General features: G+C 40.6%; 1 protein-coding gene across 1 annotated transcript in view; it reads right to left on the bottom strand.

The window, feature by feature from the left end:
• NWD2 (NACHT and WD repeat domain containing 2) overlaps window positions 1–12,611 on the bottom strand; it is a 205,231-nt gene that overhangs the window by 118,843 nt on the left and 73,777 nt on the right. The window contains exon 2 of the mRNA XM_030881012.2: window positions 7,360–7,448. Within this exon, the coding sequence (XP_030736872.2) occupies window positions 7,360–7,448 (89 nt within the window). The remainder of the gene's footprint in view (window positions 1–7,359; window positions 7,449–12,611) is intronic.

Raw genomic sequence — 12,611 nt, 5'->3', positions numbered from 1 at the left:
AACTGGGCAGAACAGGCCTTCAGATAGTCAGATATTTTCAGGAGAAAATATCTATGAACCTGGATTCTTGCATCTTCCCATACTTAGAAAAGCACTAAAACCATTAACTAACATACCAGTTCCTTGTGACTAGTAGCAACCTTCTACCGAGATGTGTGCTCTGTTGCACGTTCCCCTTTTGCCAAAATCACATGTGTACTGACCTCCCCCTTAACTCTCAGAACAGTTTCTCAGAGCTCTCTGCAAAGCTGTCTCCCAGGCTATAGTACTCAGTAAGACACCAAAAAACTTGACTCATAGATTCTACACTGTGTGTGTGTGTGTTTTTTTCTTTTTAGTTGACACACCCTACTAATGCAATGTCCAAAAGTGATCAAATAAAAGGAAAAGTTACTAATTTGACTAGTGAAAAATTATTTTCTTAATCATTATCTGGATTTTTTTTTTAACAGGTACAAATGAATTTCCATTCACTCCGGAAGCTCCTCTAATTAAGTCTCTCCATCACTTGCATCAGGACACCTGTTACTGGGCAGTCAGGCTCTCATCCCTGTTAGAATGGCCTCACCCTGACCACTCCCATCTAGAACTTCACAGTCCAGCATGGGAGCATTTGACTATTGAGCACCCAAAATGTGGCCAGTCTGAACTGGGATGTGTTGTGAGTGTAAAATATACACTGGACTTTGAAGACTTCGTACAAAAAAAATAATATAAAATAACTAATAATTTTTATGTTGACTATGTGTTGAAATGATATTTTGGATATAAAATGGCTTAAATATGTTCTTAAATTTTTTTTTCTGCTTCCTTTTACTTTTCAAAACGTAGTTAGAAAATCTAATTGCATTTGTGGCTTGCATCTGTGATTCCCATTATACTTCTTTCGCACAGCAGTGGTCTAGACTCTCAGCTTCTGGGTCTTATTCATTTAATAAATTCACTTTAATCAACATTTATTATGTATATAATATGAACCAGGTACTCTAAAAAGGACTGGTGATAAAAAGATATAAATAATATGACTTCTGACTTTGATGAGCTTCCAGTTAGGGGGAAAGGCATTTTAAAAGTAATTAAAACAATATGACAGATGCTATTAAAGACTAGAAATAAAGCACTATGGAATCCTGAAGAAGGAAATTCACTGTTTCTTAAAGGATGAGTAGAAAATTTTCTAGTCATTGGCATGGGGGACAATTTAAGGGCAACCCGAACAGAGGGCACAGTGGGTCTGAAGACTCAGGGGAAAAAAAAGAACTTGTTTGGGGAACTGAATGCAGATTAGAAAAGATAAAACAGGCTACCTGTGTGGGAGGGGACAGACAAGACCTCAGTGGATAGGGGTGGAAAAGAGAAACTCGTATGCCAGGCTAAGACATGCAGAATGTATCTTGTGGATGAAAGAGTCAGATATGTATTTCAGAGATACCACTGCAGAAATATGGTGGAGGGTGGACAAGGTGGTCCAGGTGGCTGGAAGGGTTGAGGCTGGGGAGGAGAAGGACAAGATGAAGGTAAACAGGCCCGCAGCATATCTACTGCAATAGTCAAGATGACAGTAATAGAGACTTGAACAGCGGGGATACACTGGAGAAATATTTAGGAGGTAGAATCCACAGGTCTTTGGGATTTATTGGATGTTAAAGGTGAAGAAAAAGGAACAGGGTTATTTACTTTGGTGACTAAGTGATGTGAGAGGAATACTAGATGCCCACTAAAAATGTTTGCTATCAGAAGGTATTCTTAAGGAATGAAACTAAGTTGAGTGGCTGGACTGAAATGAAACTGTTTTCAAAATGGAGCAGTGGCTAAGCGCCCAAATCAATCAAGTACCCCCGTTAGAGGTCCCTGCCCCAATCAGGTCTACTCCTGCTCAGGGTACCTGTGGGGGCAGGGTGGGGCAGATTATAAGGGTTCAGGGAGTAGAGGGGGAATAGTTGGGAGTCAGAAAAGACTTCTTAGAAAGCAAGAACTTGGGCTGGAGTTTGAAGGGTAGGCGGTAGAGGAGAAAGGGTATTTCTGATAAGAGAGGAGAAGTGCAATAGGTACAGCGAATGAGATTTTCAAGTCAAGAATGAGTGATCAGCAAGACATGCTCCAAGGATAGGCTGAGGATGGCCAAACTGGCATGGAGTGTCTATGTTGGGAAAAATGGCAGATGAAGTTGGGGAGACAGCTGGGATCACATTAAAGAGGGATCCCATAGGCAGCAGGGAGCCATTATAAGGTTTTAAGCAAAGGAAATGACAACCTGACATTTAAGTAAGGTTACTCTGGTGATGTATAGAAGAACTCAAGTAGGATGATGGTGTAGGCAGCTCTGCTTGCTACTTTTACTAAACCCAGTAAATATCAAGCACTCTTCCAGGCCCCGGAGACTTAAAAATAAGCGAGGAGGGGCTTCCCTGGTGGCACAGTGGCTAAGAATCCACTTGCCAATGCAGGGCACATGGGTTCGAGCCCTGGTCTGGGAGGATCCCGCGTGCCGTGGAGCAACTGGGCCCGTGTGCCACAACTGCTGAGCCTGCACTCTAGAGCCCGTGCTCCACAACAAGGGAAGCCACCGCGATGAGAAGCCCATGCACCGCAACGAATAGTGGCCCCTGTTCGCCGCAACTAGAGAAAGCCCGCGCGCAGCACCAAAGACCCAATGCAGCCAAAAATAAAATAAATTAAAAAAAAAAATAAGTGAGGACTAGTCTCTTCCTCCAGGACTTGCAACCTACTGTGGGTAAGCACAGAACAAGATCAGTTAAGATCCTCTTCGTTCATCATTTTTTTTAATAGCTTTAAAAAAATTTATTTATTTTTGGCTGCCTTGGGTTTTCGTTGCTCTGCAAGGGCTTTCTCTAGTTGCGGTGAGTGGGGGCTACTCTTTGTTGCGGTGTGCAGGCTTCTCATTGCGGTAGCTTCTCTTGCTGGGGAGCATGGGCTTTAGCTGTGCGGGCTTCAGTAGTTGTGGCACACGGGCTCAGTAGTTGTGGCACGCAGGCTCAGTAGTTGTGGCACATGGGCTTAGTTGCTCTGCGGCATGTGGGATCTTCCCAGACCAGGGCTCGAACCTGTGTTCCCTGCATTGGCAGGTGGATTCTTAACTACTGCACCACCAGGGAAGTCCCTTCATCTAATATTTTGAACCAATTAAGGTTAGATCAGGGTCTCAGCAATAAGAATGGAGAGGAAACATCTGAAAGCAGGGCTTGCAGATAATTACAAGCCCTTTATTTATTGGGTCCTGTACCACCTGCTTTTACCCCAATCTGTCTTTATTTTTCCCAATTTATTCCCCTGTTCTTCCTTTTGATCCTCTTCTCCATAGTCAAGGGCCCTCACTGAACACTGGCAAATCAAATAACATCTTATTTAAACCCCTTGTCTTTCTCTGAGCCATGTGTGTTTTCTGCTCTGAGTAGGCTTGACATTCTTTCCATTTAATGTTCCCATCTCCAAGCAGTCAACTATGTATATTACACATGCAATTAGTTGAAGTTCACATAAATCAGACAGGCTGGTGCATTTTCATTAAAACTCTTAGTTTAAATGAAAAAATAAAGGAAATACTAGAAAACAGTCTGCCAAACAAGCACAGAGAAAAAAGTACATGGCCTTGCTTGAAGTGTAACTCTGCAGTCTATCAACTTAGTTCAACAGAGATTTAAATAAACAGTCAAGTACCTGGCACATAGTAGGCCAATCACTGGGATAAGTTGAATAAGACAGTTCCAGTCCTGAGAATTTTTAGACGTTATAGACAGGTGATGAAAAACGTACCTAGTCAGATATCTCCTTATCTTTGCTGCTCATTCTAGTCCGCACCACGATCATTTCTTACTTGCGCTGCCTTACTGCTTCTGCCATCTCTCCCCACCCCCACTCCAGTCCCCTCACAAAGCTTGCGCGAACCTCTTAAACATAAATCCCGTCACTCTTTCGCTTCTTACTCAGGAACATTCTGAGTCCTTACTCTCAGTCCATAAGGTATGATCTTCCTTTGATGTCATCTCCTACCATCATTTATCTTACTCATTACTCCATTCTACTCCATCCCCACTTGGCTTCTTTACTGTGCCTAGAATATTCTAAACACTTTCCCACCCCAGACCCTTTTCCTGGTTGCCTCTGTCTGGAATTCTCCTCCCAAAACATCTGCATGATTTGCTCCATCACCTCTGCAGATCTCTGCTCAAAGGCTGTCTTATTACTCAGTCCTTCTCTGACTACCTGGCATTCCCTACCTCCCTTTATCGTGTTTTACTTTTCTTAAAACAATTACTCAGTAAAATGCATCTATTCCCACTGGAATTTACCATTTATTGTCTGCCTCTCTCAACAATTTTGGAGGCTCCAGGAGAAGAGGGTGTGATGGTTTTTTTCCCCTGTATTTCCAGCACGTGGAATGTCAACTGGCATGTTGTCAATGGTCAATAAACACTTCTTAAATGAACTGGATCAATGATTGGGGGTTATGCACAGGACTTTAGGGGAGCAGGGTATGTGGTATAACCTGGGAGGAATGAGGGGATCAGAGAACAATTCTTTAAGTAATGTTTGGGCTGAGACTTCATTCATTCAACATTCTTATGGAGTTTTACTACGTGCCAGGCACTATTCTAGGATGTAGCTGTCATAAAGGCAGACAAGCCCCTGTTCCCGTGGAACTTACAATCTTGGAAGAAAGACAAGAAATAATCCAATGCATGAGTAAACAAGAAAAATATCCAACACTGACACATGCTATGCAAATAACTAAAATAGGATGATGTAAAAGACAGCACACCTAGGGGGTTACTTTAGATTGGGTCACGAGGGAAGCAACTCTAGGAAGTGACATTTCAGAGGAGACTTGAAGGACAGTGAGTAAGCACCCATGAAAAGATGAGGGGGTGAGCATTCCTCTAGAGAGACAGCCAGGGAAAATTCCTGAAATGGAATGGGCTTGAAGTGTTCAAGGGACCAATTGGAGGACACACAGCTGCAGAGAAGTGGGCAAGGAGAAGAGGGGCATGACTTAAGATCAGACAGGAAGAGTCCTAGGAATGAGCAGGACTTAGGAGGTGAAGCAGGGGAAGAAGCAGATGGAAAAGCGTTGTAGGTGGTAAGAACAGCAAAGGCAAGAAAGCAGGAAATAGACTGGTATGTTTGAGTAACTCTAGGAAATGCGTTTCTCCTGAGTCCAATGTACAAAGATGGAATCCAGAACACTGTACGGCTAAATTCGTTTTTTTGTGAAGCTTCTGGCACATTTTGCTGCAGCTGAGAAAAGAGGACCGTCTTTCCAGTAAACACAGCCTCAGGGAGCTCTATAACCAACCTACTTTGGAAGGTGGGAAGCAAATGCAAGCTTGCATATTGTATTCTAAACACAACCTCAGATGTGTAAGCTGTCACCTCCCCCATTTTAGACACTAAAGGACCAGCAGGTGGGTTAAGTCACTCACAGTCAAGAGCTGGGGCTCAATTCCATGTCATGCTTTACCCAGTGCTCTTAACTCTCCTGTCCAGTATCTCACTGACTGATTCAATACACCTGCCTGGAATGATCCTTGGCATCAATTTCTTCTATGCAGCTTGCCTTCTACAGTTTTCCTTTGGCTTTATCTGTTTTCTCCTGTACCTACTTAAAATTTAGAAAATATAGTTTTCCTTTTTTCCCCTCAGCTAATCCTAATCAATTCCATATTTTATGGAGGCTGTTCTGTAGCTCAGCCTTCTTCTACTGAGAAAAGTGATGCAAACCCAAATAAACTCAAAGATGGGATTAATAGGCTTGGATACATTTCTTTACGGTAACTGAGTCCCCAAGGAATGTCTAAGTCTTTGGGAATCTTGACATATCAGAATTTTTAACAGTTGAGACTTTGTTATCAGTAGAACGAGATTCCTCAGAGAAGGTGGTGCTGACTTCACAACAAGGAATTTAGGTTGATGATTTTTCAAGTAAACAGTGACTTATGAGTAACTATTCAATATGTGTGTCACAATGGCTTGCTGCTAACAGACACTATGCATTGAGATCAAAGCCATTTTGAAACTCTTATTTTATACATCCTATTAGAAGGCACTAGGAAGTATACCAAGACTAAATATTTACAGTCAACCCTTGAATAACACAGGTTTGAACCGTGTGGATCCACTCGTGTGGATTTTTTCAGTAGTAAATACTACAGTATGAAATGATCCATGGTTGGTTGAATCCTCGGATATGGAGGGACCGTGGATACAGAGGGCTGACTGTAAAGTTATACGTGTATTTTCAACTACTCAGAGGGTCAGCACCCCTAACCCCTGCATTGCTTGAGGGTCAACTGTATTCAGAAGGAAACAAATGAGGGGTGAAATTTTCTTCCATTAACAATGACACATTTTCGGCGGGGGCGGGGCGGGGTGGTGGTGTGATGAATTGGGAGATTGGGATTGACATATATACACTAATATGTATAAAATGGATAACTAATAAGAACCTGCTGTACAAGAAATAAAATAAAAAAACCCTAAAAAACTCTCCCAACCCAAAGACTAAAAAAAAAAAAAAAAAAAGACACATTTTGCACTCTTACACCACAAACCTCTAGTCCATAGTCCTTGCTTAACAATGTAAACATGTAGTTAGGACAGCACTGTAGAGTTAAGATGTCCATTGCAAATGAAGGTGATGAATTCTGACTAAATAACGCTATCTATAGTTGCAGGAGCCATTCACTTAAAAATTTTTTTTGGATGTCTAAGATATGCCCAATGTCCTCTAGTACTTTTCTATTAGGTGGCCTCATCAATAGTGTCTACAAATGCCAGGATGTTTATGAATTTTAGCAATGACATGCACAGTTACTGTTTCTTGAAAGGCTGATGGTTTGTTTTTGTTTTGTTTTGTTTTTTTGGTAAATGGTAAATTCCCAAAATGCTTGGGAAAAAGGACATTCTTCAATGCAAATAAAAACTAAAAGGTAGGACAGAAGGCAAGGATTGACCAAGCTGCTAAAAAGAAATAGTCGGGAGAGAGTTGGTCCCAATATTTTGATGCAAAACATTTCTAGAGATGCCAGCTTAAAGGCAGGTGCTCAGCAACCCTGCCCTTTTTGACATTAGTGGAGGTTAGCAGAAAAGCAAATAAACATAATTCCAAGAAAAAGATGAGCCAATACCGGGTAGGGTCCAAGAAGCAGAGCATAAAAGTGCAAAACATCAAAAATGACTAAATATTTTACTTCCATTTTCCAGTGTTTCTTTTCACCCACGCTTAAAGAAATGAAATATTTCGGGGCTTAAAACATATTTTATAACACCCAAACTGTGACAAGAAACAAACGTTAGTTATTTAGCTGACATAATTAAAAATGAAACTAATATCAGCGTTACCTGAAATTCTAATCCATAGTTTTCTCTGCAGAATTCTCTTAATTTAGGATACACGTTTTCTCTCAGTGCCTGTCTTTCTGCTCCCGTGTCTGTGGTAGAAAAGCAAACAAACAGAAAGTGAGTTATGGCCACATAGTACACATTTCTGGAAAAAAAAATCTTACAAATCAACATTAACATTAATATAATCAAGCTAGGGTGCTGCATCGTGAAATGATGGGATATTAGTCTGCTGGAGAAGACTTGCTCTTAACAGAGCAGGGGAGCTGAGACGTTTACCATGCACACAGGGCGAATGGGAGCCCTGGGTAAGTTCTGTGGGTGCTGGCAGAGCTGAGAATTCACAGCTCATTCTTTATACCCATGTAGACCCTCACATGGCGCTCTTAAATAGCTACAACCACATTGTCTTTCAAAGAGGCAGAAGGAAAAATTGTAAGGCTATCAGGTGTAGCTCCATTGGGTGTAAATATTTCAAAACACACACACACACTGATTACTGATTTCCAAAAACATCCAGACTCTATCATTCCCTACAGTATTTAGAAACAATGTTACTTTTACAAGATTCAGTACAGCATCTGTGCAATCAGCACAATAGTCAGGAGCAACTAATTGTAGGAGTCATCGTCTAAAACTAGCGGATTCCACTGGCCAATGGTTCAACATTAGCGTCTCCCACCCTGGGCTTAGGGACCTGTTATATCAGAGAGGGGATCGTTTTACATGGGCCACAGTGTGTAAAAGCTTCGAAATAAAATATTTAAAAATTATCCGTGTCATTAAAAAATACGAGAAGAAACAGAGCACCCGAAACCAGGAGAACCATAACATATGTATGTATTTAATGTTGAATGTTCTGCACAGAAAGGGATTCTACAGCCACTTGTGCTGGACGGTGCTCTACATCAGTGATGACGCTGTAAGATGCTTACAGCAAAGAGAATGGTCCTCGCCCAGCTAACTTCACAGAATGATAAGAATCAGAGCTTAAAAAATTAGGTTAATGTGTTATCTCATGAAAAGGACCATTTGCTAAATGTACCTCAATCCCAGCCATAACCATGAAACATCTGCATACCACATTTATAACTCAGGAACCAATTTAAAAGACTGTCCTTGTTATTCTCAAGCACATCTGTCCGTGCAAACTCAACCATATGCCGTGTTGACCTACTCTACTTTCCTACTGTTCTCAAGCCTGTTTTGAGAGGCAAACAACCAATCCCAAGAGTCTGAGATGCAGCGGCAGCTTGACAGAGTGACAGGCACCAGTGTCTACATGGGAACCAAAGATTCAATACAAGGTCTTCGAGATTACCCTGTGATCCAAACAAGTAGGGTCTTTTTCCCCCATAGATCCAACATGGGCCTAAGTCCAAAGGGAAAGCAGGAGGACCGTGTTGAGGAGGGTACACCTGAGCAGTGCCCATGTGCCATACGGCACTGGTGGAAGCAGCGGATTAAGCTTCCACATGATTTATATAATCTTGGGATCAGGTGCCCATCCTCCCTCACCCCACTGTAAGGGCTGAAAACACTATCTTCCAAGTAAAGCTGATGATATTCAATCTCTCTAAAAGGCTACCGACTTTTAAGACCCAAATGATAAAAAGTCACTTTAAAAATGAAGAGATACTACCAGATGTGGAATTTGGGAATATATTAAACAACAATTATTGGTAAGATATTCTAAAAAAATAGTATTCAAATAATACATGAAAAAAATTATGAAATGAGCAGAAATTTGCTTCTAAAAAATATTATAACTCTTATTACTGAATGTGTCACAGTAAGGAGGCTAAGACAGAAATGCAATATCTAATTACTAACGTTTACTGAGTGCTTACTGTAGACTAGCAGTGTGCTAAGTTTTTCTATGTGTATTTTCTTAGTCACTTCTGTCAAAAACCCTATGAAAATCAGTCCATTTTTAAAATAAGAGGAAACAAATATAAAGGGGTTAAGAGACATGCCTGAGGTCATGTGACCACTAAGTTGGAGAACCTGGATTTGAATTTAGAGAGCAGAATGTCATAGTCTGCTCTAACCATGGAAAATATGCAACTGTGCAAAGAATCAATTTTTGAAAATGACAAATGCAAGAGCTTCCCAGAATGGTTAAGGGATGCTGAAGTCCTAATATTTATGAAACAAACAAAAATCTCAGTTATCCGTGACAAATTTTTCCCTTTCTATAATACACCCTTCAACAGCCAACCCATCAATAAGTTCTCTTGCTCCATCCATCTCTAAATAAATCCTGAATGAATCTACTTCTCTGCACCTCTGGTACAAGCCAAACTCATCTCTCACCTGGACCCTATCTCGCTGTTTCCATACTTGGCTCCGTCAATCCATTCTCCACAGAGCAGCCAGATTTATGTAAAAACATAAATCCGATCACATCACTCTCTTGTTTAAAATCCTCCAGCAGCTCTTCATAGAACTTGGAATGAAATCCCCACTCCTTACCTTGAATGTTCTCTCCTTCTCTAAGCTCATTTCTTACCACTTGCCCTGTTCATGTCACTCAAGCAGCGCTGGCGTTCATTTGATTCCTGGGTTATATTCTCACTGGTGACCTCTGCGCTCTAGCCATGACTTCCTCCTGGAATGCTTAGTCCCATGATCATTTCATGTCATCTCCTGTCATTCAAGTGTCAGCTTTAATGCCACCTCCTCAGAGAGGCCTTCTCTGAGCCCTCCAGCTACAGACCCCTCTCTATCACACCACCTTCTTCAAATTCTTTGCACATTACTCATCACTATTGGTGATAATTTTCTGTTTACTATGTGTCTCCCCCACTGCCGGGTTAGCTCAATGGGGCTCAGAACCTTCTTCTGTCTCTTTCGCTGCTGAATCCCCAGTGACTAGAGTCATGCTCAATTAAGGAAGGAGTATATGAAAAAACCCACACAGGCACGAGGGATAAAAATGAGCTGACAGGCAATGCATCTCTGCAATTACCTCCAGAAACAGAAAGGCTTCCTACATTACAATATGCCATTGGTTGGACAGGGAATCAAGACTGTGAAATTCTGGGAAATACATGATTGGGTTTAGAAAGTGGACTTCATGAAGTAAGTGAATGAACTGAAATACTGATGTCTTTCATGGTTTCTGTGTTTCTGGCAAAATACTAATATTTTATCAAATTATGTTAAATGTTTCTAAAAATGTGAGGGAAGTGTATGACAGGCATTCTTTATTATTACTTATATTACAAAAGCGACTCAGATTTTCCTATATTTGTATTAATATAGGATGATTGGCTCTGGAAATGGAAAAGTAATTAAAATAAAATGGATTAATTATGCTGGGTGACAGATAAGCTGGCTTAATTATACAAAAAACCTGATTCATACTGACAGCACATCCTGATGGTTGGCAATTAAAAAACACTAGAATGTCATGGATAGGAAAAATTAAGTCACAGAATGTCACACATAAAAAGGGACCTCTTACAAAAGCGTAGAAGACGAGGTATGTCATCATTTATTCTTCATAGTCACTGCATCCATTTGTATCTGTCCAGCTCCTGAATGCTTTGAAAAGATGCATTAACACTCCGGTAGCACTCAAGAGGTTTTTAAAGAGTTGCTTTCTAAATAATTCCTCTATGATTTCAGAATTAATGACGGTCTCTGTGTAGTATCTGAGTTACCTGCAGGAAGAACATTAGCTGGCACAGAATTATCAGTCAATATCTTTATCCTACTTCAAGCAGGATTTAGATTAATTCCAAGCTTTTATTGAAAATAAGAGTGCCAAAATGACCATGTTGGACTGGAACTTCTTACTGCCCCACCTCACCCAACCTTCAGAGCACGGATGTTAGATTAAGTCATTTCCCTCCTGGCAGCTCACAAAACTTATTTAGGATCCACCTACAGCTGTCATTCCAGCCTGGGTTCCCGAGTCTCTGTAGGTTTGCTCTTGCCTGGATTTTCCCTCTTTACCTGGCCCCTTAGCCAATGATTCATCTGGACATCTTATCTGACTTTTGTTGTTGTTGGGGTTGATTTCCTGTCTGGCAGCTTCCCAGAGGCTACCTCCTCTCCATGCCCTCCAAGTCCTCTGTGCCCAACCATCACCCTCACCATTCATTATTTCCATATCACTATATCCTGTCAATTTTATCATAATCTTCTTTTGAATTTGGCTATGCTTTTCTGTCTACTCTCTATTTTTGTACTCACCATCTCTCTGCCCTTAGAGTCCTATTTGACTGACCTGTTACCTGTCCCTTCTCATTGCAGTCTTAAGCTCCACAGAGCTGCCGGAGATAAATTCTAAGACAAAACAAAAGTGAAAACTAATTTGATCATTAAAGGCCTTGGCTGGCATCTGGTGGCCCAGAGGACGAAGGCCAGAATATTCAGCAGGTGTAAATGTATCTTCGACCTAAGTTCTATCTTCTACTGCTCTTTATCATGCACCCTCCAGGGTATTTTTCAGACATTACTTGAACCCGAGCCTTGTCTTTACACATACTGCTTTCCACACCCAGAATCCCCCTATCTACTGCATCCCCTTTGCTTGGCAGACTCAGACCCTCCTGAGTCCCAATCAAAGGCAGCACAGTTTGTGAATGCTTACGAGACAGAGACAGGCATGCCCTGGTCACCCCATAGCACTTTGTTCACCCCTATATAACATCATGTATTTTACTTTATTATAAATATAATATTTTTAATTTATTTATTTTTAGTCTCTCTCCCCCATTAGACTTGTGAATTCATGGGAGGCAAGGACTTCCTCATACATAATTATTATAATTAGGAATGAAATGCCATGTAGCATACTGATGCTACAGAAGTTAAAAAATATATATAAGGATATATTTTAACTTTGAACAATAGTTCAAAGTTCAAAGTGAACAATAACTTTATTTCTAATAAATCAGAAAATGTGGGTGAAATGTACAAATTCTAGAAACAGAAATTATTGAAAGTGACTCAAGGAAAAGAAAATCTGAAGAGATCTACAACAAGTTAAAAAATTTCAATTAGTTATTAAAAATCTTCCCAAAGAAAATCACCACCCAAGAGTATTTAACTGATATATCAATAGTTAAAGAAATAATCCTTTCCACTTTCAGAAAAGAGTAGAAGGAACACTTCAACTCATTCTTTAAGTCTATATTATCCTAAACCCCAAATGAGACAATAACGTCAAAAGAAAAAAACACAAAACAAAAACTGCAGACCAATATATATCCCTCATGAACACTGAGGCAAAAACTCTT

The sequence above is a fragment of the Globicephala melas genome, chromosome 5, assembly GCF_963455315.2.
Source record: "Globicephala melas chromosome 5, mGloMel1.2, whole genome shotgun sequence".
NCBI classification, from domain to species: domain Eukaryota; kingdom Metazoa; phylum Chordata; class Mammalia; order Artiodactyla; family Delphinidae; genus Globicephala; species Globicephala melas.
The sequence above is the reverse complement of the archived record's forward strand: the minus strand, read 5'-3'. Positions and strand labels throughout refer to the sequence as shown.